This window comes from Eptesicus fuscus, chromosome 23 (genome assembly GCF_027574615.1).
Source record: "Eptesicus fuscus isolate TK198812 chromosome 23, DD_ASM_mEF_20220401, whole genome shotgun sequence".
Classification (NCBI taxonomy): domain Eukaryota; kingdom Metazoa; phylum Chordata; class Mammalia; order Chiroptera; family Vespertilionidae; genus Eptesicus; species Eptesicus fuscus.
Window position 1 is genome coordinate 22,709,563 of NC_072495.1, and position 25,542 is coordinate 22,735,104.

The following is a 25,542-nucleotide window of genomic DNA, read 5'->3' on the forward strand; positions in this document are numbered from 1 at the left end:
AGTCGAGGAGCATCTGTGTAGTGAATACATAGTAGATATTAGTATGTTGTGTTTCTATAACTATCTATATCACTGTATTGTAACTATAGATTAATATGGGCGTATGGTATGTTTATTAGTATGTTTCTGCTGTGTACATCTATCTCAATAGTCATATCCTAATATCTCCCCCCCCCCCCCCCCCCCCCCCCCCCCATGTCTCTGTGCTCCAAGTCTCCAAGGAGAAAGAATGACTGGGAAGACCAAGCTCATGCCTGGCTTTGAATCGCGACCCCGTTTGCCTGTGGCCGTCCTGACCCTGTCCTGGGCTTCGTTAGTCATGCGTCATGGCAGCTGGAAGGAGCCCGGCTCCCCGGCCTGATGGCGCCTCCCTGTGCCCCCTCCTCCCCTGTGTCCCCTCCTCCCCTGTGTCCCCGTGTCTCTCAGTGCTCTTGCTCTCTGGGTGGGGCCTTGTTTTGTCTGCCCCAGGGAGAGCCCACCGCATCCATGTCACCTGGTCCCTGCAATCAGAAACTCTGTGGTTTTCCAGTTGAAGCAGGAAAGGTTTGCTGATTGCTGATTACACAGACTCCAAATTTCCCAACTCTGTCTCTGTGGGGTGTTCCCCCTGAGCCTGTGTGCGAGTCCCTGCCCCCCTCCACGCCACCCCTTCTCTCATCCACTCGGCCTGGCTCCTGGGCTGTCTCAGTTCTTTCTCTCCTCTCTCTCTCCAGCTGGAAAAGCACAGACTTACCACACGGGGAACAGACAAGCCCGTCTCCAAGGAGAACTGAGTGCCCTAGCAGTGGGGAGCAGCCGGGTCCTTACCGGCTCGCATTGGGGTGTGCACACGTAGCCCCAGAAAGATCAAGAGACTGGGAGGTGGCAGAGCAGGGCTCCCATCCCTTCTCTGCTCCTGGCTGCCCTCGGTGACTGTGCTGGCCTCAGTTTCCTCACCCCCAAATGAAAGGAGAGTGACCCCAGGCTCAGAGAGGGGCTGTGGGCTGCCCAGGGCCACACAGCTGGTCAGTTAACCGAGCAGCTGAGACTCACCCAGAGGTCTGACCCCGTCTCCTTATCTGTTCACCTCGCCACACTCCGATCAGCTGATACATGTCTTTTCCTTAACACAGCAGTGAAAAAATGAACATCATTAGAACAGCTTATGGGGAAAATCTTGTCCGCAAACCCCCTGCACCCCCACCCATGAATATCCTCAGCTCCCACGTGTTCCTCCAAGTGTGTGTTTGTAATTTGCATAGACATGGGCATGATAGTTCCCTGTTCTGTTCCATTTGCTTAACATTATTCCACGGAGGCCGTCCCCGCTGCCAGGATAATGGTAATGTCTGCCTAATGGCCTCAGAGTCACACATGGGGATTCCCCTACCCAGTCCCAATGCTGGGTGATAGGCGGCTCTCGGCCTCTCCGGGTTGTCGATAGCACTGCCCCAAGCATCCCCAGCACAGAGCCTGGCTCTGCCTTTTCGGCCCTTCCCCGTAGAGTCAGTTTCCAGATGCGTTTCCGGGTTTCACTCCGGCTCTCTCAGACTGGGCACTGGTGACATTGGGGCCGGGTCGTTCTCTGTGGTGGGGGGCGATCCTCTGTATTGTAGGATGTGAACAACATTCCTGGCCTTTCCACTGGATGCCAGGAACCAGCCCCAAAGTTGTGACAACCAAAAATGTCCGTGCACATTGCCCAGTGTCCCCTGGGGGGCATGCTGTGTTAAAGGGCAGGGGTGTGGAAGTCATGGATTTCCCAGGACCTGATTGGGGGTGTCAGAGAGTGAAGGGATGAGCAAGAAGAAGAGAGTCAGATACACCCAGCTCAGTTCTAGCACTGCTATTAAGCTTTCTCTACTCACGGCCTCAGTTTCTCACCTGAAATGGGAGCTGTAAGAGTGACCCATTTGCCAGACTTGTGAGGAGTCATTGAGGTCAGGAGCGGGAAGCACTGAATACAGTGCTGGGCACAAAGACCTCCAAATAAAGGCCAGCGGCTTGCCAGCTCTGCCTTTGCTGCCTTGGGGGACGGAAAGTTGGGGGGGTTGAGGTGACAGAGTCGAAAGGGAACCATTCTCGTTCTGCCCTTCCCCCAAGCTCACGCTCCAGATCCATCCCTGGGGCACAGGCTCAGCTTCCGGAGCATCCTCTGGGGCCCTTCCAAGAAACATGCATTGGTTCATGCATTTCCTCATCTGCCCAGGCAGCAGGGGGTGCAGGTTCAAAGCACAGCCCCGGCTGGACCCCCAGCAGCGGTGAGGGAGTCTGTCCACGGTCCATGCCCTGGAGGCCCTTCCGCATCCACTTTCCCTATAAAATCCAGAGCGTTCATCTGAGGGTTTGATAAGCCCACCCCCAGAGAGGGGTGCCCACCATGCTAATAGGTGCTCGGTGCACTCTAGGCTGAGCCCGGGCTCTGCCTCTTCCCCGGGGCCCTCGTGGGCGGCTGGGGTTCTTGCCCAAGGCTAGCGTGGCTGTGGTCTCGTCTCCAGGAGAAGTACGTGGAGGAGCTGGCAACAGTGAGACAGACCCTCCAGACAGACCTGGAGACGTCCATCCGGAGGATTGCTGACCTGCAGGCGGCCTTGGAGGAGGTGGCGTCCAGCGACAGTGACACAGAGAGGTAACTTACAGGGGTTCTGGAGGGCCGGGCGCAGCAGGTGGGCTGCACCCTGGGGAGCTCCTGGTCTTCAGTGGCCGGAGCTCCCACTCAGGGGTCTGGGGGCCGCATCTGCTGGGAGGCCCGGATGTGTTCGGGGGTGGAAGGTATCTGGCCAGCTCAGGTGAGGAAAGACAGGATGCCACCTTGCCCAGCTTGCCAAGCCTCCGGGGAGTGGGGCAGCCTGGGCAGTGGCTGCAGAGGGACTGCACTGTGTGATTTCAGGCGAGGTACATGTCCAATCTGGACCTAACTCCCTCATCTGTAAAGTGGACGTGATGCTATTGGACAAACCACATCAAATTGCCAAGATTCAGCCACTTTCTTTTTAATATGTTTTTATTTATTTCAGAAAGAGGAAGGGGGAGGGGGGGGGGTGGGAGGGAGGGAGGTAGGGAGAGAGAGAGAGAGAGAGAGAGAGAGAGAGAGAGAGAGAGAGAAACATCATTGATGAGAGAGAATCATCAATCAGCTGCCTCCTGCACACCCCACACTAGAGATTGAGCCTGAAACTTGGGCATGTGTCCTGACCAGGAATTGAACCTGTGACTTCCTGGTTCATCGGTCGACACTCAACCACTGGGCCATGCCGGCCGGGCAGATTCGTCAACTTTTGATCTACAGACTGGGTGTTTTGTATATTCAACCCATTACCTACCTCGTAGGGTTATTAGTGAAAATTAAATGAGTTAATAGATGAATATCACTTAGACGAACATCTGCACGCGTAGAACTGCTCTAAGAGTGTGAGCCATGTTTATGCGGAATAAGAACAGATTTTACAAAGGCAACAGCTAAGTCAAGGACACGAGATTAGCTGGCTGGTGATCGATGAGACCACTCCAGTTCAGTGCCTGGACTTCTCTCCTCCTCGGGAGACAGGCGGCTCCTCGCCACCCACTCGAACCTCCAGCTGCCAGGGGCCATGGGGGGCTCCTCAGCTAGTAGGAGTCAGAAGTGTCCTGGCGGGGCACACAGGTCCTGCTCCCCGGAGCCGCCTCTGTGGCCGCGGCGTGTTGTTTCTGTGAAATAACAGCTGCCTGTCTCACTGCAGCATCTCTGCCCCCGTCCCAGCCTCTGCAGCAAGGCCTGGGCAGCGGGAGAGGCATGTTTTGTGCATGGCTTTGATAAGGAGCAGAGTGCCTTCACCTGACCTTCAGAGGTGGTCCCCTCCCAACACCAGCCAGCCGCCCCTGCACCCACCTGTGTGGGCTGCACCCGCACCGCCCCTCATGGTCTTCTCAGGGGTGGGGGGCTGGTCCATGCTGCAGCCAGAACAGTCAAAAGTTAGACCACCGAGTGTAGCCTTCTCCATTTGCACGTGAGGATCCTGGGATGTTCCTCAGAGAAGTTCCAGGTCACACAGCAAATTAGCACTATACTCAGAGTTAGAACCCAGGGCTGCTCAGGTTCCTACCCAGACCTTTGCCTGTCACACTCCTTTCAATAGGATGGATACAGGGGCCTGAACTGACCGGTGGGCGATGTGGGCATGAGATGGGCAGTGAGGGAGATATAGGGAGTTGCAAGTCAACTGTGGTTTAGCCCGTGGAAAGAACCAGACATCTGTGTCAGAGCTGACTCTGTCTCATCAAGAAAAAAGACTGGAAGGAAACACACCAGCACTCTCATCCCAAGAGAAAAGGCATTACAGGTGACCTAAATTTTTGTTTTCTTCAAGCTTATTTCCATTTTCTAATATCTCTACAATGAGCATGCACACACACCCGCTTCACCAGCACCCTCCGTGGGAGATTTTGCTCATGTAAATGATGTGCTTGATACGGCTGATCTTAGCACGGGAACTCACTCTTCCCGCGATGCAGGCCTGGGCAGGTCCTACGCTGCTCAGAGACATGTAACCTTCAACTTTCTCACGAAGTTGCTCATGCCCGGCATCTTCACAACAGAGACCCAGCGGCTCTAAAACCTCATGCTCTTGCCTCCAAAGTCTTCAATTTTTTTACCTCAAAAGTCTTCAATTTCTGCAAAAATGGCTTCCATGCACATAGAGTGTTTCCACCGCTCCCTACGCATTTGTACAGCTGCCAAATTGCTGGTGAAATGGCAGATACCGATGTTGCAGCTGCTCCCAGCCCGTGATTACACGGAGGGGTGCCCCGTCCGCCGCCCCTCCTCCAGTTTTATTAGTGTTGTGACAGAATAGTGTTTGTAATTACAAACTCCTATTGCTGATGTTACCGCTTGATGCTCAGCTAGCTCTTCTACGAATAGAAACGCTAGGGCTTTTGCGTTTGTTATAAAGGGACTTGATGGCTGTGCATACTTGTGTTTTGTTGTTTGTTTGGTTTTTTTTGTTGTGTGTTTTTTTTTCCAACGATGGTTTTTTTGAACCATCTTCATTTGCATAGTAAGAGATTCCTTTTCAAATGAACAATAAAAATTACAAAGATGACAAAATCGGAAAGGGGAGAAGCGGGGCCGTGGTCGGGGGTGTGGGGTCAGGCTGGGCAGGAGGTGTGACAAGAAGCAAGGAGCAGCTTCTCACCTAGGGACGGAGGTCACAGAGGCGAATGCTCTGGAAATGAGTCCCCTATTCCTGTGCTGAGTGTATATTGTACCTTTTCCAACGTGTATCCTTTTAAATTGGCTAAAATCAGGCCACAGTGGGACAAGTGGAGATACCTGGGCCTCACCGAGGATCGAAGCTGCCGTTAAGGGCCTCGTTCTGAGTTAGTGTAGTGGGGCCCGGCGCTGGCCACACTGTGAAGGCTCCTTGCCACAGTAGGACAGTCTTTGGAGCTGCCCACATCTCTTTATCTGAGGAGGTAAATAAGAGAAAAGCACTTCTCCTCTCCGCTCCTCCTCCTCCACCCTACCTCCCACCACCTTCTCATCCTTCTCTCCATCTTCCTTCCTCTCTGGAAATGTCCACAGGAGCCCCCTGAGTCCCGGGTTCCTTGATGTGCTCCGGAACCCCAGGCAGGATCAACTACATCATTCGCGGGCCCACTGGGAGATAAAAATAGGGGCGGTCTTGTTCAAAAGCATTCAGAATTGCAGGACAGCGACACAGAGCATGACTCCAAGCACAGGCCCCTCTGAGCAGGGGTGAAGCCGGCCCTGACCCCACGTGGTTCTAGGGAGCATTTCTTAACTCTCAGCAGGCCTTGGTCCGAACTCGCTGCCCTGCAAGTTGGATCTAAAATTTACAAGGAACACAGATTTCAGGAATAGCATAGGGATGGGGGAAGACTGGGGGAAATTGCCCACGAAGAGGTCTCTACACATTTTGGAGAAGTAATATTGTACAAACTATGTCCTCCGGTCACAGGGCGATGAAAATGGCTGTCAACAATAGACAAGGGCTCTGTGCACGGCTAGGCTGTGGAGCCGCTGTCCGGAGCAGAGGTCCCAGCCCCGGCCCAGCGCCGTCCTGCTCCTCCCGTCCTGCTCCTCCCATCCTGGCAGCTCCACGCTGCACTTCCCTCTTAATTGTCTTGTCACCTGGGATAGAAGGTTTGGACGGGAGCCTGCGGGATCGGTCCGAGGTTCTTCTCCAAATTGAGCTCTCAATTAGGATTCCAACCCGCGCCGGGAGGGAGAGTGGTGCTTCCGCTCGCTGGAGGTGAGGTTCTTTGAGAGACTTGTTCAAATTATAAAAAGTCACATTTCCCCATGTTGGGAATTAGATCCGAGCGTAACAGGCCTTCCAGGCTGGAAACGTGGCTACGTGCTCAGAAAGCCAGGTGGGCTGTGCGGGAGCATTTACATGCGTGTTCTCCCGCTCTGGAGCACTGCCTGGTAACTGGGGCTGGGGCGCCAGCCTTCTTAGATTAATGGGGAAATGCTCTAGGCTGTTACCCCAGGCTCGGAGCACGCTCATTAGTCATGGAGGGAGGGATGCGTCAGCTGACAGACAGCCCCAGCCATCCTGGCCCAGGGTCTGCGGCTCCTCTGCCTGTCTCTTTGGCTGGTGGTTTGGGGGGAGGGGAAGGAGGAGGGGGAGTGTGGAGAGGCCAAAGGATGACCTCTGACTAGAGGGTCAGCTCAGAGTGTATCCATTCCAGCTGGCCCCATCTGAGATGAATGTTCTAGAAAGAGTCCTCTATTACTGTGTTGAGTTCAGTTGTATATTATCCTCCTCACTTGGCTAAAATCGGACTGCAGTGGGACAAGTAGAAATATCTGGGTCTAACCAGAGATCACATCTGCCATTAAGGCATCATTCTGAGTGAGTTTATTTATGAGTGGGCCCAGGCTCTGCTCAGACAGGCTTTGGAGCTTACCCGCATCTCTTTTTCTATAATTCTTTGACCTTCTAACTTGCTCTCCCCTTTTGGAGTAATTAGCATGCCCAAGAACTGGAGGAAAGCTTAAAAGAATTTCTCCCATATTCTAAAAAGGTTGATGCCACATTCCAAATTAAACACAGGACCCTGGCCTAGGATGGCGTATGTTTTGGCGATGCCACAGAGGCCACTTGGCTTTCTAGGCTTCTTTGTAGCTTGCGAGGCCTGAATACCCAACTAGTGGGGGTCACAGGGCGTGAGCACTCCACACTGCTTGCCTACTCAGGCGTTACAGGAAACAAATGATCGTTCTGCTAATGGCCACTCTTTCCTGGGGACTTTTTGGCCGGGTTGTGCAACCCACCTGTTTTGCATATATTATTCTCACGCAAGTCTCTGAGGTCGGTACCATTATCACCCCAAGTCTACAGTGACGAGCTGCTTCTTAGAGAAGTCAGGAGACGGGCCCCAGCTCACCTAGTGAGTAACGGGTTGTGATTTGACTCCCAGGCTGACTCCATCACCCACACTTCTAATGATCGCGCTCTGCTGTCCTGCCGAGCATGCCCCTTCTCCCCCTTCCTCCTGTCAAGGTTTCTGTTCTCTGCCACGTAACTGGCCTGTCATTCTGGCGAACTTGTGTCTGTCACTGTGATGCGGGCCCAGTGCACTCATGTATTACTTCCCCGGCCGTGTTTGTATTCAGCCTGGAGTTGTCTGGCAAAGACTTGCCCTAAAGGAATACAACAGAAGACAATTAATTATCTTGCTAATTATCAATCTCCTGCCCACAAATGCCTGGCACATTTATTTTAAAAAACCTCATGCGCCAAGGTGAGGGAAAGAAGCACTGACTACGGGTATCAGGAGATGAGGGTCCCAGCCTTGGCTGCACTGCCGTGTGGATCAGCACCACGGACAGGTCTCAAGGCCTTCCTGGGCCTCAGCTTGCCAACTCAACAGGTTAAAATCATCATCATCTTCACCACCACCACCACCATCATCATCATCAATGGAGCACCTTTTGTGTTAAGACATACAGAGATACAGTAGGGAACAGATCAACATGGACCTGCTCATAGAGCTTGCAGTCCAGCAACACTTTCTTCATATGATGAAAGGGTCAGTGGGTCTCAAACTCCCTCCTTGGAGCGGAACCCTCGTTTTTTACACCAAAGCAAACCCCTACAGAAAATTCTAGCTTAGGATGGACTACAGCCATCTTTTGATTGGCATGAGAAAGGGAGGTTTGGGACCCTCCTAGGTCCCTCTCCCTGACCCCTTGGTAGCCCCTGTGTGACCTCCCAGAACTCAAGGGCTCATTGGACCATGGTGCACAAACTCAAGGACCTGCCATGGTCAATAATCCATGACTTGTAAAAAAAATGCACCTGGTGGTGAATTAAAACACTGAGACACCCCAAGCCCCCATGGGCTCATACTCATGGGGTCACCTGGGGTGAATAGTGGTCACCAGTTAACAGCAGCATGTGCCTTCATTAGCTATAAAGACTTTCGTGTGCTGGGTTCAGTTGACCATTGTTGTTCAACTGACACCTGTGAGGAAGTACGCCTGGCAACAGGAGGATAAACCGACTCTTTCTTGTGCCTCCTCCTAGTGTCCAGACGGCAGTGGACTGTGGTGGCAGCGGCAGAAAGGAGATGTAAGTTAACCCTGAGGAGAACGGAGCAGCTGACACCACAGCCAGGAGCATGCCCCTGGTCTCTGTCCAGTCTGCAGAGGGAACATCCATGCCTGCTCGGAGAATGCTCAGCAGTGCCCCTGAGAGCTTTGGCTCCATGGTCGTAATCTATAGCAGTGGGCACATGTTATCGAACTGGCCAGCCTCTTTTAGACAGAGGTGCCCAGGACTTACGATGCCACCGTCCTCCACAAACACCTTCAGTGGCTCCCTGTTACCTCAGAATAGACTTCTTTAAACCGACATTTGAGCCCTGCACATTCTGACCCTTACTTTCTTGTCTATCCTGGACTCCTACTTTCCATATTATCCATGTTCTGCCTTTTTATGACCTCCATACCTGTGTGTATGCTTCCACCTAAAATTCCTTTCTCCAGGCCCTGCATGGCTAGGCCCTAACATTCCAGTAAGATTTAGTTCAACTGCCACTGGTGGATGCCTTCCCTATGCTTCCAAGAAGCAATAAAGATTCCTCTTTATTGTCCTTAGAACCTACTTTCTGTCTCACTCTATGGTATTGATCATTTTCTCCTTATTTTCATAGTTATTCATATAGATGTCTACTGTGCTAGAATGGGTTCCTGAGGACAGGGTCAATGTTGGGTTCATGTTTATAGCTCCTTCCAGTGGTGCCTGGCATAGAGTATTCTGCAAATAAATACATTTATATTTATCAGATACAGAAGGATTCTGGGGAAGGCGGGCGAGGAGTTAAGACCTTCACACTTACCATATTCAGGAAACATATCACTTGGTATAAAATTCAATGCCAAATATACTCTAAAATTGGAGGTGCCTCAACATCCCTAATAGAGTATTTATCTTCCCAAGGAAGAGCAGTGATCAGTAGCATGGATATTGGATCCCAACTTCATCACTAATTAGCTGAGTGACCTTGGCCAAGACCCAAGTTGGCCTTCCCAAATCCCCATTCTCTCACCTATATAATGTGGAAATCACCAGCTACGACCCCTCAGGGATGGTGTTGTGAGAATCGATTGAGGTTATGCATGTACAACCCTTAGCACAAGGCCTGGCTTCCTTTAGGGGTGACTGTCTAGTTATTGCTGTTACTGTGGTTGTCATCGTGGTTGACAGTGTCCTGCATTCCGCTTCCAGAGATAACATCTCCATCCTCAGCTCCCAGCCAGAGGGCAGCCTGCGGTCCTGGTTGAGCTGTACTCTGTCCGTGGCCACAGACACCATGAGGAGCCCCTCTCGACAGTCGGCCATCAGCAGCCACATCCTCAGCCCCAGGTAAGAGTGTCTCCTTGTTGCCTCTGGATGGCCAGTATCTCAAAGAACCTCAGACTTTGAAGTCTTTCCTTTCCTCTGTCCTACACAAGGACAATCAATGGTCCGGATGGTTTGAGATACTCCCCGGCCACTTCCTAGCTGTGTGACTTTGGGAAGGTCAGGTACCTCCTCTGGGCCTTCACCTCCTCATCTGAAGAACAGGAAATATAATTGTATTGACCACACCAAATAGTCGAAATGATGAGGATCTAATGCAGCTCTCCATAACGCGTGATTTTCCAAATGGTTTTAAATAGCACGGGATGAACATTTTTTAAAATAGCTGTGTATTTAGTATAGCTGCCTTCCATCTAAGGCGAGTTCTTGTTCCCATTTATAGACAGTTCTGGATTTATAATTTTTTTTAAATCAACACAGTCACTTGAGTATTTTTGGGTTTTTTTGAAATATATTTTATTGATTTTTTTACAGAGAGGAAGGGAGAAGGATAGAGAGTTAGAAACATCGATGAGAGAGATACATCGATCAGCTGCCTCCTGCACACCCCCTACTGGGGACGTGCCAGCAACCAAGGTACATGCCCTTGACCGGAATCGAACCTGGGACCCTTCAGTCCGCAGGCTGACACTCCATCCACTGAGCCAAACCGGCCAGGGCTTTGTATTTTTTTTTTTAATGGTGAGTCAGTATAAAGACAGACCAGATGACTTCTCCTTCAGAGATTTTAGCTTTGTTAGAATATCAAGATTTTGCCTTTTTCCTAGCGTTCAGATGCCTTGACTTCCAGCTCTTTTCTATTCATAGATTCACAAGTAATCTGTGAATGCGTCCCCTCTTTCAAGAACTTAAAATATAACTGAGAAGGTGAAAATCCTTTTGGCCTCCACCCCAATCTCAGCTCCCTTTCCAAAGGTATTACCCATCTTCAGTCTGGCGTGTATCCTTCCATATCTCTCTATATATATTTATAAACACATATGTTCTTGTAGTAAGTACATAGCATATTTGTGGGCCTTTAAAAAAACCTAAGTGATATGATGCTCTATTATATTGCGCTTCCTTCCCTCAACCGTAGACCCTGCACTCTTTCCTTATCAGTATGCCTACACCTGTCCCCTTCTGAAGGCCTGTAAAACATCTAAAAGTCATGCCATGGTGTATTAACTGTGGTCTTCTGGTTTCACTTTTAGTTACTTCCTGGGTATTTGCCATTAACCTGTAAAGCTTAAAAAAAAAAATCACACAACCTTATGCATATGTGCAAAGGGTTCTCTGGGTCAGAAAGAGTTTGCATTTTAAACTTGACTAGATTCTAGCAGGTGATCCCTGCGTCCCTTCTGTGTGACAACGAGACTCCTGTCTGCCCATCCCCGTGTCCCCTGGCACATCAGTTTGACTGAGAGAGGTCACTCTGAAAACAAGAGAGGGAGAAAGCCTTCTTCTGCCAAAAAAATACAAGCATCCTCTGTATTATTTATAAGGGGACGTCAGCTCCGGGGAAATACAGCTAAAGCTCGGTGATTTACGGCCCGGGCATCGTGCCGCCGCTGCGATAAAGGCAGGAGCTTCTGAAACGGGGACGCCATGTCACCCTCGTGGCCCCCAGAGCGGAGTTTATGGGCTTGGGGGTGGCGGCCACACTTGGCTCAGGAGTGTCTCTCCACGTCTGGCCACAGGTGTGCCAGGGGCTGTTCAGGGGATGGCAGCTCATCTGGGCCCTGCTGGGTGCCTGGCCTCTCCTTCCTGCCCCCTCAGGGCCATTGCCCTGCTAGAGGGTGTGAAAGGGGCTCTCTCCACCTCCCCCATCCTCACAGCGCTCCCAGCCCCAGCTCCCTCTGGACACCCATCCCCATGCCCAGCGGGACCCCAGCCTTGCGTGCAGGAAGCAGCTGATCATTGTTGATGTTTCTCTCTCATCGGTGGTTCCTATCTCTCTAAAATCAATTTTAAAAGACACATTTTAAAAAATGACCGTGGGGATTTGATGCCCCCCACCAGCCTCTCTGCTCTGCTTCCCTCCGAGTTGGCTCCTCTCTGGGGCAGGAAGATGGCGGCCAACAGCTCCAAGCTCACGTTGGCACCACCCTGAGTCCGGCGGTGAAGGGGGCTTCTCCTTCTCCAGAGGCCCGAGCTTGACCCGCATTGGCCCAGAGTGAAGCGTGTCTGTCACTGATCTAGTCGGAATGGATAAAGGGAAGGAAGGAGCCTGTTTCCTTAGGCTCACGTTGCGGTTCTCACCCAGCTCTGGGGGCTGGGTCTGTTCCCACCCAAACCGCAGGAACATTGGGGGAGGAGGGGTTCCCCAAAGGACATCAGGGTGCCTTAGCTGGAGCAGGAGAATGATACTGGGTAGGCTTTATTTATTTTTGTTTTGTTTTTTTTTTAAAAAGCAAAGCAAATGGTCTCCATCAAGGGGAAGACTGAATGATGGGAGTGAACAAGATCATGCAGACAAAAAATGAAGGGGAGGGGAGGGGAGAGAGGGAGGAAGGAAAGGAGGAAGGAGGAAGAAGAAAGGGAGAAGAGAGGGAGGAAGAGAAAACACACTATAGTGTTTGTGCTCCCCGTTTGGTAGCCTTGGGAAGTCCCAGTAAAATCTTGTGTATCCTGGTCAGAGACATTTATCCCTACATCTCAGTGGCCGATCTATCAGCACATAATTAGTGATGCTGTGGCTTGAATTTATTGCCAACCATGGCTCTCCACTGTTGCTGTTGGCCGTGTACCATCTTGCAACGCGAACGTGGAGATTATTGTATAAATTATTCTCACTCACATAATCATCGTGATTTTAATTACTGTGTAATCTTCGCTAATTACTGTTGTATGTATCATTTGCTTTGGTGCCGACGTAACGTAACTGCTTTTCCTTTGGCTAAAAAAAATGGCATGACAGCGTCTCCCTTTTTCTGGGGGGAAATTGCTTTCGGTAAACATTCCCAGCCCCATCCTCTTGGCTTGTGGTTCTTTCGTTTAAAAGAAAAAGATTTAGACACCGCCACCACCCCCTTCTCGCCCCCCTGTTGGTTTTTTATTTGCAATAAGGCTGGCTTGAATTAATAAAGAAGTCTAAATTAGAGGGCATTGTTTTAAAAATAAAGTTGCATTACTTTCAAGGAAAGGCAATTACTTCTACGGAAGTGAAAGCCAAGGACGGGGTCACGTGAAGCCCGCTCCGATGATTAGATCAGACTTCTTTGTAATTAGTTCATTAATTATGTAAATATGAATGGATGGCACTTAGCATTAAAAACAGCTTGTTCTCAAAGTAGGTTAAGCATCCATGCTAATCTCATTCCAATAGTACATTTATTCACTGGTCTCCGCGCTCAGAGACCCAGAGCTCGAGGTCATTTTAATTCATCCCCAATGTCCTTGATGAAGGGGCCTCTCGTGAACATGATCTCGTGTCTTCCTGGGACAAAGGGGTCCCTTTCAGGTTTCTCAGGATGAGGAAGACTCGTGGGGAAGATGTTAACACCGAGGGTGTGGAGGTGTTCGAGGCGAACACACCCACCTTGGACGCCAGGCCTGAGCCAGGGAGCCCAGGCGTGGGTCTCTGTCCAGGAGTCATCCTTGGAGCCCGCGGCCCTCGCAGATGGCTTTCCATGGAGAGAGGGCCGTTCCTTGCCCACAACTCCAGGTCCCGGCGGGTAGATCTGTGGGTGCCGAGGCTCACTCAGGTAGCTGCAAGTTTGTGTAAAACCATTTGGATTCGTCACTGATGCTCCAAAACGTCGTTCCCGAATCGGTGGTTCGCTCATGGAGCTAAATTTTTGTTAAGTGAACTTATTGTTGAAATATACATACTTCACATCCATGTGATTTTCCATATCCATACGCCTTTATGACATTTTCAAAAATTAGTCAGACCTATGTATTTTCTATCCAAATCGGAACCAAACCATTACTACTCCTGGAGTTCACTCTAGATTGTGAACTGGAAGTTGGTTTTGAGTCTATTTTAAGTCCAGATAAGAGGCATGGGCTGGCTGGTAAGTAGGGGTGTTGTGTTAACCAGCCAGATAAGGCAGATGGAGCCCTTAGTTCATTCTGTCCGCACTTCCACAACCCCTCACCTTCCCATCCCTCCATTCCTTTTCCTCAGGGGTGGGGAACCTTTTTTCTGCCCAGGGCCATTGGATATTTATAACATCATTAGCAGCGGGCCATACAAAATTATCAACTTATTTGGTCAAACGTTTAATTAACTCACCCCCAACGCCTTGGCAGGGCCAGACCAAATGATTCATACGGCCCGAGGGCCAGACGTTCCCCACCCCTGCCTTACTCTTTTCATCCCATGAACTTCCTGCGCCGCTGATTCTTCTTCGTGGGTCAGCCAGTCTCCACGCCTACAGCGTGCCCTCCAGGAGGGGAAGGTCCCGTCTTCCTCTGAGCTCAGCCTAGCATTGTGTGTAGTTAGACCACGACGGGAGCCTCGGTTTTCTCATCTGTATAATGGGATAAGGGTCAGTGGAGCAGAGTGGTGAGGGGGCATGGATCCTGGAGGTGGACTCCTTGGTTTAAATCCACTTCTCCCCATTTATCACATGACAGATTACTGACCTTTCTGAGCCTCGTTTGTGGATTGGGAAGATGACAATAGTATCTGCTTTAGAGGATTGTTGGGAAGATAAAATTGAGTAGATCTGCAAAGCCTGAAGGCACCATGTAAGGCAGCTGTTATCATCCAGAATCATCTGGAATTTACCTGTGCGCTCTAGGGCCTCCATAAATGCCTCCTTTCTCTAGGGCGATGAGCACGGTTCTGGGCACCTCGTCAAGTGTAATTACGGACCATCAATCGCTGTGTTGGGCTCGGTTACAAGGCCTCAGGCCATCTTGAAAGGACATCTGGTTTCCCTTCCCAGGCCTCGCCAGTCTTACAGAACATCAATACATTTTTAATTTCCTCTTTAATTTCAGGGTGCGGATGAAGAATGGGGGTGACAGCGCACCTCTGGGGATGATTCATGGTGTCATTAAAACCTTCTCCAGGTTCCCTGTAGCTCCGCTGGCCCCGGCCCCGCCCGGACTCTCAGGCCTGGAAATTGTGTGTTTTTCGCTGTGTGATTGTGTCTGATGCCAGTGAATCCAGCATCTGTCTGCTTGACTCGGATCTCGCTCTTTTGGTTCATCGTGTCTCAGTGGATTGGGGGAGAGGTTCACGTGTAGATGTGAGGTAGGCCGGTCCAGGTCTCTACTCAGCTGTCTACCTGGAGGGCGTGTGATGTCAGGGAAGGGAAGAGCATGAGCTTCAGGGTTCACACCCAGGCCCTGCCCCTTAGCAGTGACCTTGGGCTAATGGTTTCTCACCAGTGAGCCTCAGTTTGCTCATCTGCTAGATGGGTGAGGAGTCTGATCCTGATGAGACGATATATACAAAACGTGTGCGCACACGGGTGCGCTTTTCACTTGTCACTGGGTATTCAAGGAGCGTGTCCTGGTGCGAGAGCCACTGGGACATGGGGGCTCTGTCACAGGACAGCCTGGCCGGGGCAGGGACGTGGGCCAAACAGGGACACCTGTCTCAGCAGCTGGCTCGCTCTGGGCTGGACCGACTACTTCATTCTCCGCATCCTTTTCCCATTCTGCTCAGCGCAGGATCACATGTGAGAATCACTGATTCCTGAACCTCTGCCCGCATTGCAGGGCCTTCTCTACCCCTGATAGAAGGGGTCGTTCAAGAAAAACAATCAAGCAAAAGCACTAAGATTTTTAAACAACTGCAGAGTGGGGCAAAAGTAGGTTTTCAGTGGCTCGTATGGAAAACAGTGACAGCAGGTCTGCTAGGAGGGTTCCATGTGGCTAGACGGACGGGCAGGCGGCAGAGGTCCCCAAGGTGTTCCTGCACTCTCTCCTTAGAGGATCGCAGTGTCCGCCTGGCGTTTGTCCACCCCTGTCTCCCAGCGGCTCCGAGCGCCTGCTATTCATCGTCCCTCCCCTGGGCCAAGGCTCCGGGAGGCAGGCGCGGTGACATCTTGATTATCCACCAGCCATCCATCACGCGAGGCCGACGGAGGGGAGTCCCCTCTGAGCCAAGCCGTGCAGTGAGGACAGCTGGGGGGGTGCGGGGGTGGCGAGGCAGGGGATGAGTCTGCCCAGGCCCCTGGCTGGGGACAGCAGAGTGTGTCTTCCAGCCCGCCCTGCCCCCAAGACATCAGGCCTGGGCAGAGGGACGGGTGATCGCAGCCCTGTGGCCGCCAGGCAGGGGCCCGAGTGGCTGTGCTGGGACGTTGGGGGCATGCGCCTTGTAGAGGTGTTGCTTCTGTGCTCTCTGTCCCAGAAACCAGCACTCCTTCTCCTCCTCCTCTTCCTGTAACTCCTCTTCCCTCCCTCCCTTCCCTCCCTGTCCTGGCCTCCACAGCCCGCACCGGGGTGGGAGCCGGGGTGAGCAGACGGCAGAGTCCCAGGCAGCTCTGTGACAGGAGCCCTCGACGCCGCCTGCCCCGCGTGGCAGGCGATGGATGAGACCGAGCACCCAAGACACATCCATCACCCCGCTCCCCTCGGGGGCCGAGGCAGGACGGAAATGACTTCTGTCAGCTCGGCGGCAGCCCACTGCCCCGGCAGCTCCGAGCTGTTTATTACAAAAAAGAAAGAGTGAGGAAGCCATCTTGCCGTGTATTAGGGGAGCGATTGCAAGGCAGTGATGTTGACAGACACACTTTGGGGTGATCGTAAAGGAGCCCTTCAGCTCCCTTCCCGGCCGTGTCCAGCTGTGACGGAGATGGAAGCTGACAGCCACCATGTGGGAGGCGGCAGCTGCTCCAGGCGCACGGGGCCACCCTTCTCAGGCTCCAGGAGGCACCTGCCCACCGTTCCCTCTCCGTCCCTCTGGGAACCTCCGTGGAGGCTTTCATTGAGCCCAGTGGTGGGCTAGGCTCAGGGGATTCAGAGATTAGTAGTAGTAATAACGATTGCCATTAACTGTTAATCATGAAGAGCCATTAATTATCACTTATTAATTATTCATTACTTGAGGGGCCATTATTTGAGGGGCTAGGTGCCAGACCCTGTGCCCAGGGCTTTTCTCTCGTCCCGCTACTTCCCCACGAGGTCACATGGTGACCCGTGCAGGAGGAGGTGGAAGGACTGCCCAGACAGCAAATGCAAACCCTGGCGGAGGGGCTCGGCTGTCCTCGGGGGCTGGTGTGGCTGCAGCCGGTGAGCCAGAGGGCAGCTCGAGGCTGGGAGTAGGGAGCTTGATCCCGCAGGAGGACTGAGGACGGTGAGGGGAGTGGGTGATGGAGGTGGCTCATCGACACCGTAACCTTGACCCTGTGTCTCCCCACCCCCCCCCCACACACACACACACACCGTGACCTTGACCCATGGACCTCCATCCAGCTGACCTCAGGAGTAAGAAGAGGCAGATGAGAAGACCCAGCCGGGTGCCCGTCACGCATGGAACCTTTAACAGAATATCAGCGCCACAGCTGCCTCCCACGGGTCCTGGGTCTGGGGAGACGCCCGCCAGCCCCAGAAGAGAGAGGCACATGGGATGGTTAAAGCTTTGGCCTCGGGAGCTCAAGAGACAGTGTCCAGGTCTCTACCCACAACCCTGGAATGACCCCTGCCCTATCTGTATCTCCGTTCCCCTCCGGGCGGCACCTGCAGGGCCATTGGCTGGGCTTCCTTCCCTGACTCCAAAGTCCTTGGAGTTACTGCCCTGTCCTCTGGGACCCTGGGGTGGCAACGGTGACATCAGACTGTGGTGGGCAAGGGACCTTCCTCACAGTCTCAACCAGAATCCCAACCACCGTTCTGGGTGGAGGGCTGGCTCCCTTGTGCAGCTAGAGCAGCAATGCAGAGGGTGGGCAGTGGCCAGAAACCTGCCTGCACCTTGCTCCCAGCCTCCTCCAGTCCCCAGCCCCAGCTCCGCCTGCCCTGCCCAAACCCTGACAGCCGGCACCCCTTTTGCTTTTTATAAATGACAACTCTGCAGGTGGGCGGGAGGGGCGCTGTTTGTCTTGGAGGAAGGACCAGTAGGTTTTTATTTGGTTTTTATTAATTAAAGGGATGGTTGGCGGACTGCGGTCTCGCTCCTTTCAGCAACATCCTTCATCTTCTAGTCCAGGCTCCTCCTTTTCTTGCCGTGTATTAGGGGAGCGATTGCAAGGCAGTGATGTTGACAGACACACTTTGGGGTGAAGGAAAGTGATGTGGGCTCGGCTGCTGCAAACCGACTCTGCAGGGAGGCCAGGCCTGGTGTCGTCCCAGAATAGAAGCCGTCTGTCCCCTTGTGCTGGTCTTGGTTCCATGTGGGTTTCATGCAGATCTCTCCCTTTGGGAGGGACCGGTCTCCTCCCCACCCCCCGCACCAGGACCAATCAGGGCGTCACAGAGCACCCCACTGAGGTGCACACTTGGGTCACTGACTTTCCGAAGCCCTTCTGGTGGGCCTGTCCTCTGGGCTTGTCCCTGAACAAACAGCCAGCCTCCTGCAGGTCTCCCCGTGTCTTCCAGAAGCGAATGGCTTACTCCACAGCGGGCTCTGGGACGACGCGGCCCTCCCTGTCAGATAGGATGCCTCATAAATCTAAGTCACTCGTCCTGCCTGCGTGTTAATCTACTCGAACGCACTTAGCTGGGTTTAATTATAGACAGAAATTGCATTTCAGAGAGCAACGAGAAATCATTTACCTGGCTTGAATTTGCGCATTAAATCACGCGGTTCATTTGAGAATGCGGTGGGGATGGCATTTCCAAAGAAAAACAATATTAGCGCCTGTGCTTGGCGGCTCCCGCGCCGCGTGCACAAACTCTATGAGCTGCCCGATCCCCACCAACTGTGTCTTTCTTGTTGGCGCAGGACGCACGAGGAGGCCGGCGATGCCCAAAGCATCCGGCGGGTGTCGGCCCTGAGCGGAGCCCAGGATGCCCCCAGCAAGACCACGGGGGACAAGCCCCTCTCTCCCCTCTCTCCCCTCTCCCTCCGCCGGCAAAAGTACTGCCATTTGGGGGATGGCGACGAGTGTGACGTCCAGAGGAAGCCCCCGGAGAGATCAGGAGCCCTGTCTTCCTCCCCGTCTTCTCGGAGGGCGGACGCGTCCCCGGTGTCCAGGGAGAAGCTGCCCAGCCCTTCGGCCGCCCTGTCGGAGTTTGTGGGAGGGCTCCGGAGGCAGAGGGCTCAGAGGGGCCAGGGCGCGGCGCTGGGCCTGGAGGACTGGCCCACCCTCCCCATCTATCAGACCACCGGGGCGTCCACGCTGAGGAGGGCCAGGGCCGGCAGTGACGAGGGACACCTCTCGCTGAGCTCCCCGCTGGAGACGGAGGACTGCACCGAGCCATCCGCAGGTCTCCTGCGCTCCACCAGCCTCAGATGCATCCCTTCCCAGGGCGGGGAGGGCACCCCGCTGCTCCCCCAGGGGCGGAAGGCCCGGTTCAGTTCCTGCGAGTCCCTCTTAGAATCGGGGCCTGGCTTGGGGAGAAAACTGAGCTCCCCTTCCGCACCCAGGGACACACTCTTGTCGCCCACGCTGCGTCCTCGGAGGCGCTGTCTGGAGTCTTCCCTGGACGACGCGGGCTGCCCAGACCTGGGGAAGGAGCCGCTCGTCTTCCAGAACCGCCAGTTCGCCCACCTCATGGGGGACCCTCCGGACAGCGACCCATTCAGCTGGAAACTCCCGAGTCTCAACTACGAACGCAGGGCCAAAGTGGACTTTGATGACTTCCTCCCGGCCATCCGGAAGCCCGAGACTTCGAGGTCCTTGGCCGGAGCCGCCAAAGATGGGCAAGACAGTTCCCGGCCCTCCAGCGTCCACTTTGAGACGGAAGAGGCCGACCGGACCTTTCTCTCAGGGATAAAGACCATTTTGAAAAAGAGCCCAGAATCCAAGGAGGACCCCGGTCACCTCTCCGACTCGTCCTCCTCCTCCAGCTCCATCGTGTCCTTCAAAAGCGCCGACAGCATCAAGAGTCGACCAAGGATCCCACGGCCAAAGGGAGACGATGGAGAGCGACCGTCTCCGGGCAACAGAGAGCCGGGGACGGGGCGGAAAGACGAGGATGTGACGAGCATCATGAAGAAGTACCTGCAGAAGTAGGAACCGGCTCAGGTAAAGTAACGGCTGGGCCGTCTTGGGGGGTATAAGACGAGATCATCACCGGGGCCCGACAGCCTAGAGCAGGGGTGGGGAGCGTCCGGTCCACGGGCCATATAAGGCCCGAGAAACCATTTGGTCTGGCCCTGCCAAGGTATGAGGGGTGAGTAATTAAATGTTTGACCAAGAATAGCAGGCTAATTTTTAAGTTGGTAATTTTGTTATAAATATCCAAATGGCAGACACAAGGTTCCCCACCCCTGGCCTAGAGGAAATGCGTTGCTGCCGCTGCTGCTTTTAATGCTGTGACTGATTTCTCTGGAGGCCGAGGGTTTGTAGAGGTGTTAGCTCATCAGAAGCCCTCTGCCAGGTGCCACCTGTTTCTTTGCTCTTTAAAATGCAGACACATCGGAAAGCAGGAGGGTCCTAGGGGACAAGGATGGGAGAAGGTGCTGGCTTTTAAAGCCGCTTGGTCTGGCCTTTTAAAGCCCCTTCCCCCCACCACCCCCATCTTGCTTATTTCCAGTGCTCCATTCACCCCGAAGCCGGAGGCGCTGTGATGTCTCTCTGCCCCATCATGGTGGGGTCATGGTGGGGTCATGGTAGCAGGGTCAGGCCAGGGTGGAGGAGGCCTTGAGGATAGTGGAGTCCAGCTCCTGCATTAAGTGTCCGGAGAGAAACTGAGGCCCAAGGGGAGGGAGGAGGGGATGCGTGCGACCGTCACAGAGCAGCAGTGCGGGAGGAGCGGTGCACCTGGCCACCCGCCTGCTCTCCTGCTCCCAGCCCTGACCCCGGCACTCCTCCGCAGAAAGGCAGGAAGAGGCACTGACGGTGAATAACGGCTTCCTTGTCTTGAGCGTGTATATATACATCAGGTGGCCACTTAGTACCCACAATAACCCCAGGAGGTGGTTGCCAGTATTTATTACCGTTTTACAGGCTGACAAACTGAGAATCAAAGAGGTTAAGCCACTTGTACCACATCACGCAGGCGGAGCTGGGATTGGAAACTCCAGAATCGCCACTTTCATCTGTAATGCTAGTCCATATCCCAGGCATCTTCTTGCGTAAACTCAGCCATACTGATGGAGCTGGGACTTTAAGGAGGCTGCCTCCATTGCCCTCCAAAAGGAGGTGGATGTGATAATCACATATCAAAAGGGGTGTTGGGCCCGGCTGGTGTGGCTCAGTGGTTGAGTGTCGACCTATGAAACAGAAGGTCACAGTTCAATTTCCAGTCAGGGCACATGCCTCGGTTGTGGGCTTGATCCCCAGTAGGGGGTTTGCAGGAGGCAGCTGATCAGTGATTCTCTCTTATCACTGATGTTTCTATCTCTCCCTCTCGCTTCCTCTCTAAAATTAATTTTAAAATATTTTTAAAATAAAAAAAATTAAAAGCAGTGTTAGAACTCATGGACTCCAACCTCAATGTTGAACAAATGAGGGAGACCTCAAATCAAGGTCCCCCAGTGGGTCTGCCATCAACCCAGCCACCCTGACTCCCAGTTCAGGGATCTCCGCCCAGAGGCAGGGCCAGCCCTCCACAGCTCCTGCAAGGGCGCATTCACACCCGAGCATCCCACTTCCTGGCCCCCAGCTGAAATGCAGATCCCTTTACGGCAGGATGGGCATCAGCGGAGGAGGAGTAAGAAGCTCCCTCCAGGTTCAGGCAGAATATAAACCCACAGACCAATGATCGTCCATGGCCTCATTCATCTCCCCTTATCAAACCTCAGCGCTCGCCGCCGCGCCAGGCTCAGGCTGCAGGTGGGCGCTCCGCCCCAGCCCTCCTCCCACAGGCGTCCTGGACCGGAAGGAGCCACGCACCCCGCCCTCCACTGCTGGAGACCCGCTGCTTTGCGAGGCACCGTCAGCCCATCAAAAAGCCATTGCCCCTTCCGTGGAGATGGTCTCGGATGTCTCAGAGCAAATTAATTTGACTTTACATGGCCTTCTCTCTGCTCTCAATTACCGAGGAGAGATCTGATACTCATTTACATCACTGTGCTCTCGGGGACACAGAACGCAGTTTCAAAGGCCACGTAAAGGGCACACGTCCATAAGGGGAGCAGCCCTTGGCAGAAGTCGACGCAGAACATCTTGTCTCTGCCATTTCTCCTTAAACTCAAGCTCCCGCCCCCCTCCCAGCCCTGCTCACTGCGATGACAGAGCACCCGCCTAGAATGTCCCTCTGCCAGGACCTCCCGGCTGGAGTCTGGGACTAAAAACAGTGTGGCCCGTTCCCCAGGATGCGAGCATGTTATGGGATTTGGAACCCAAACGAGCTCGGTTCTTCCCGTCACTGGCCATGGGACCTTGGGCAAGCCATGTGACCCTGCTGAGCATCTGCGTCTCAGCTGGAAAACGGAGATAATAATACCAGCCACGAAAAGTAACACTGTGAGTCGCATGAGAATGCGAGGGATCCCGAGGACAGAGCGCGGCCCCCTGTGGCTGCACTAAATGTCAGGTCACCCTGCCCCGGGAAACTGGGGTCCTGCAGGAACCCTGCCCCTGTCTCCTGCCGCTTGTTTCCCGTCCACATGTCTTCATTCCTTTGGTCACATCTCTGCAGGAATGCCACCTGGGAACATGGGCCTCCAGGGCCTCCCCACTCTCGCTCTCCTCCCCACGACTCAGTTCCCAGGTCCCATTGATCAGCTCTGACCTACGTTTGTTTCCAGCCTCCTGAGATGCACTGCCCTCGAAGACTTCCGACTCCGCAGAGAGAGACCGGCCCGGCCTCCCCGGGGGCCCTCAGTCCCACTACAGCGAGCATGGCCGCCCTCGAGAGGAGAGAGGGGTCCAGCAGAGGCCTATCCCGCGGGGCATGGGGCTCCTAGTGTGCTTGGTCTGCACAAAATAAAGTGTTGGCTCCTTGGCATCTGTGTCTTCTCTCTGTTCTCTGATCCTGTTTCCCGGACTCTAGAGGGTTGATGGGCAGGAATGGAACCAACCCAGACTCTCTGTAGTTTTCAGTGACATACTGCTGAAAACTACATGTCTACATGCAATGGTCTTGCTCCTTCTCTTCATTTGTCTAGGTCAGTGATGGGCAACCTTTTGAGCTTGGTATGTCAAACTTCGCCAAAAAACTGAGCATAACTCGGGTAGTGTGTCACTTTGAGGAAAAAACTAACTCCAAGACTCTAGTCACAAATGTTTCATCCTCAGGAGCAGCAAATGTTTCATCCTCAGCATGCGGCCGCGTGTCATCAGAAATGGCTACGAGTGTCAGTGCTGACACGCGTGTCATAGGTTCGCCATCATTGGTCTAGGTTCTGCGCAAGTGTCACCTCCTCCAGGAAGTCTTCCCTGATTTGGTCAAACTGAAATAACCTTTCCCTTCTCCCTTAATTCCCATACTTACCTCTATCATATTTCCCTTGTCTGTTTATTTTCCATATTGTGTGCAAATGTGTGGGCAAGCATCTAAGAAATTTTGATGGATGAATGAATGAAGGAACCAATGAACAAAATAATGAGCCTACACACACTGAATGCATGCAACACACTGGCATATATGCATGCCTCTGCACGTCTGCCCATATCAACATCCAAGAATGTGTGAACATCTCCCAGTCCCCCGTACACCTGACATACGGTACACGGCCCTACCACACACACACAATAATACGCCCATGTACATGAACTACACTGGCATGGGCACATGAAGAAACGGATACCTGTTTCTTCAAACATCCTTGAAGAATTAGTAACAAGAACAAGTTGGCTGTTTATTGATCACATACTATGTGTTAGCCATTGTGCTAAGCGTTCTACACATCTCGCCACAACTTTATAAAAGGTCCTGAGAGATCAACGTACTTATTCCCTATTTTCAAAGGCAGGACTAGCTTACACCCACATTTGGGTAGCCAGTGCCACCTCTCTCTACATTCCCACTGGCACAGTCTCTATGCCCTGCCCCACCCCAAGGGGGCCACTGTCCCTAGGAGGCCTCTGGTGTAGCCAATCCCAGCTCCCACCAGGGAGAGAGAAGCCCTGTTTGGATCACTGGTGTATTAGCTTGCTAGGGCTGCTGTAACAAAGGGCCACAAATTGGGTGACAGCCCTGGATGATGACAGTCTTTCTTTCCCTGGATCCTTCTCCCAGCCTCTGCCCTGCAAAGCATGAATTTAAAGAATGTCCATGGCTCTCCCTGGTCAACTCTCTCCCCCCTTCCCCACGCAACCACTGTCCTGATTGGTGTCCCGGTAGGTTAGGTTTGCCTGTCTTAGAATTTCACATAAAGGAGGTCACACAAAATATACTTCTCTGTGTGTGTGCAGACGTCCTTCACTCAGCAAAGCGCTTTTGAGATTCATCTGTTATCGACGACTCAGTAGTTCCTGGCCTTTTTCTCTGAGTAATAGTTCATTGTTCAGATGTACCACAGTCTCTTGTATCTGTTTTCCTGTTAGGTGACTATTGAGGCTGTTTCCTGCTGTTATAAAAAGACCTGCTGTGAACATTTGCATCCAAAGCTTTTTATGGATGTTCTTTTCCTTTCTCTGGGATAAATACCTAGCAATGGATCGCTGGGTCAGAGGGCAAATGTATGTTTAACTGCCTGAAAAGTTGCCAAACCGTGTTCCAAAGCCATCGTGCCATTTTGCCCTCCCACCAGCAGCGTAGGAGGGTCCGGCGCTGTTGCTCTTTTAATTATAACCATTCCGGTGGGTGTGGAGCGGTATCTCCTGGTGGTTTTAACTGGCATTCTCTAATGACTAATGATGGTGAGAACTTTTTTTCTATGCTTATTGGCCATTTGCATCTATTCTTGTGTGAAGTGTCTGTCAAAGTTATTTTTATTGAATTACTTGTCTTTCTGTTATCAAGTACGGATTCTTTATGTGTGCTGGATGCAAGCCCTTTGTCAGATATGGGTTTTGCCAAAAATTTTTTCCAGCTGTGGCTTGCCTATTTATTTTCTTACAGATATATTTTGATGAGCAGGTGTTTTTATTTTTGCTGAAACTCAGTTTATTGTGTTTCTCCCCCCGCCCCCCTTTGGGCATTCATCTGTTTTTTTAAACCTGTTTAAAGAAACCATTGCCCTCCCCAAAGGTCATCAAGATAGTCTCCTACCTTATTCTTCTAGTAGCTTTTTGTTTTAGCTCTTACATTTACGACTGTATTCACTCATCATATATCAGGAATGTGCCAGGGGCTCAACAGGGAGTCTCTTATTTAATTCTCCTTAACTTCTTTTAAAGATATTTTTATTGATTTCACAGAGGAAGGGAGAGGGAGAGAGACAAAGAAATATCAATGATGAGAGAGAGTTATTGATTGGCTGCCTCCTGCATGCTCCCTCCTGGGAATTGAGCCCACAACCTGGGCATGTGCTCTGACCGGGAATCGAACTGTGACCTTTTGGTTCATAGGTCGACACTCAGCCATGCCGGCTAAGCTCCTTAATTTTGTTTTGAAGTAGGTACAAACACTGTCTCCATTTTCATTTAGGTCTTTTATGGTGTTTTTCTCATTTATTCACTTGTTTGTTTCGCAAATACTTGTCTAAGATGCTCTTTGGAGCCGGGTGGACCTGGCCTCGCCACCCCCCACTCCCCATGTTTGCATTTGACCTGCATGTTGAAAACTCGGCCCCCACCCAGAGATAATCCCGGGG

General features: G+C 52.5%; 1 protein-coding gene across 1 annotated transcript in view; it reads left to right on the plus strand.

Moving 5' to 3' along the window:
* Positions 1-22,673, plus strand: part of MYO18B (myosin XVIIIB) — a 168,362-nt gene extending 145,689 nt beyond the window's left edge. Inside the window, exons 40-44 of the mRNA XM_054712773.1 lie at positions 2,478-2,608; positions 8,517-8,561; positions 9,720-9,857; positions 18,676-19,921; positions 22,591-22,673. Of these exons, the coding sequence (XP_054568748.1) occupies positions 2,478-2,608; positions 8,517-8,561; positions 9,720-9,857; positions 18,676-19,909 (1,548 nt within the window). The 3' untranslated portion in view covers positions 19,910-19,921; positions 22,591-22,673. The remainder of the gene's footprint in view (positions 1-2,477; positions 2,609-8,516; positions 8,562-9,719; positions 9,858-18,675; positions 19,922-22,590) is intronic.
* Positions 22,674-25,542: the final 2,869 nt, after the last annotated feature.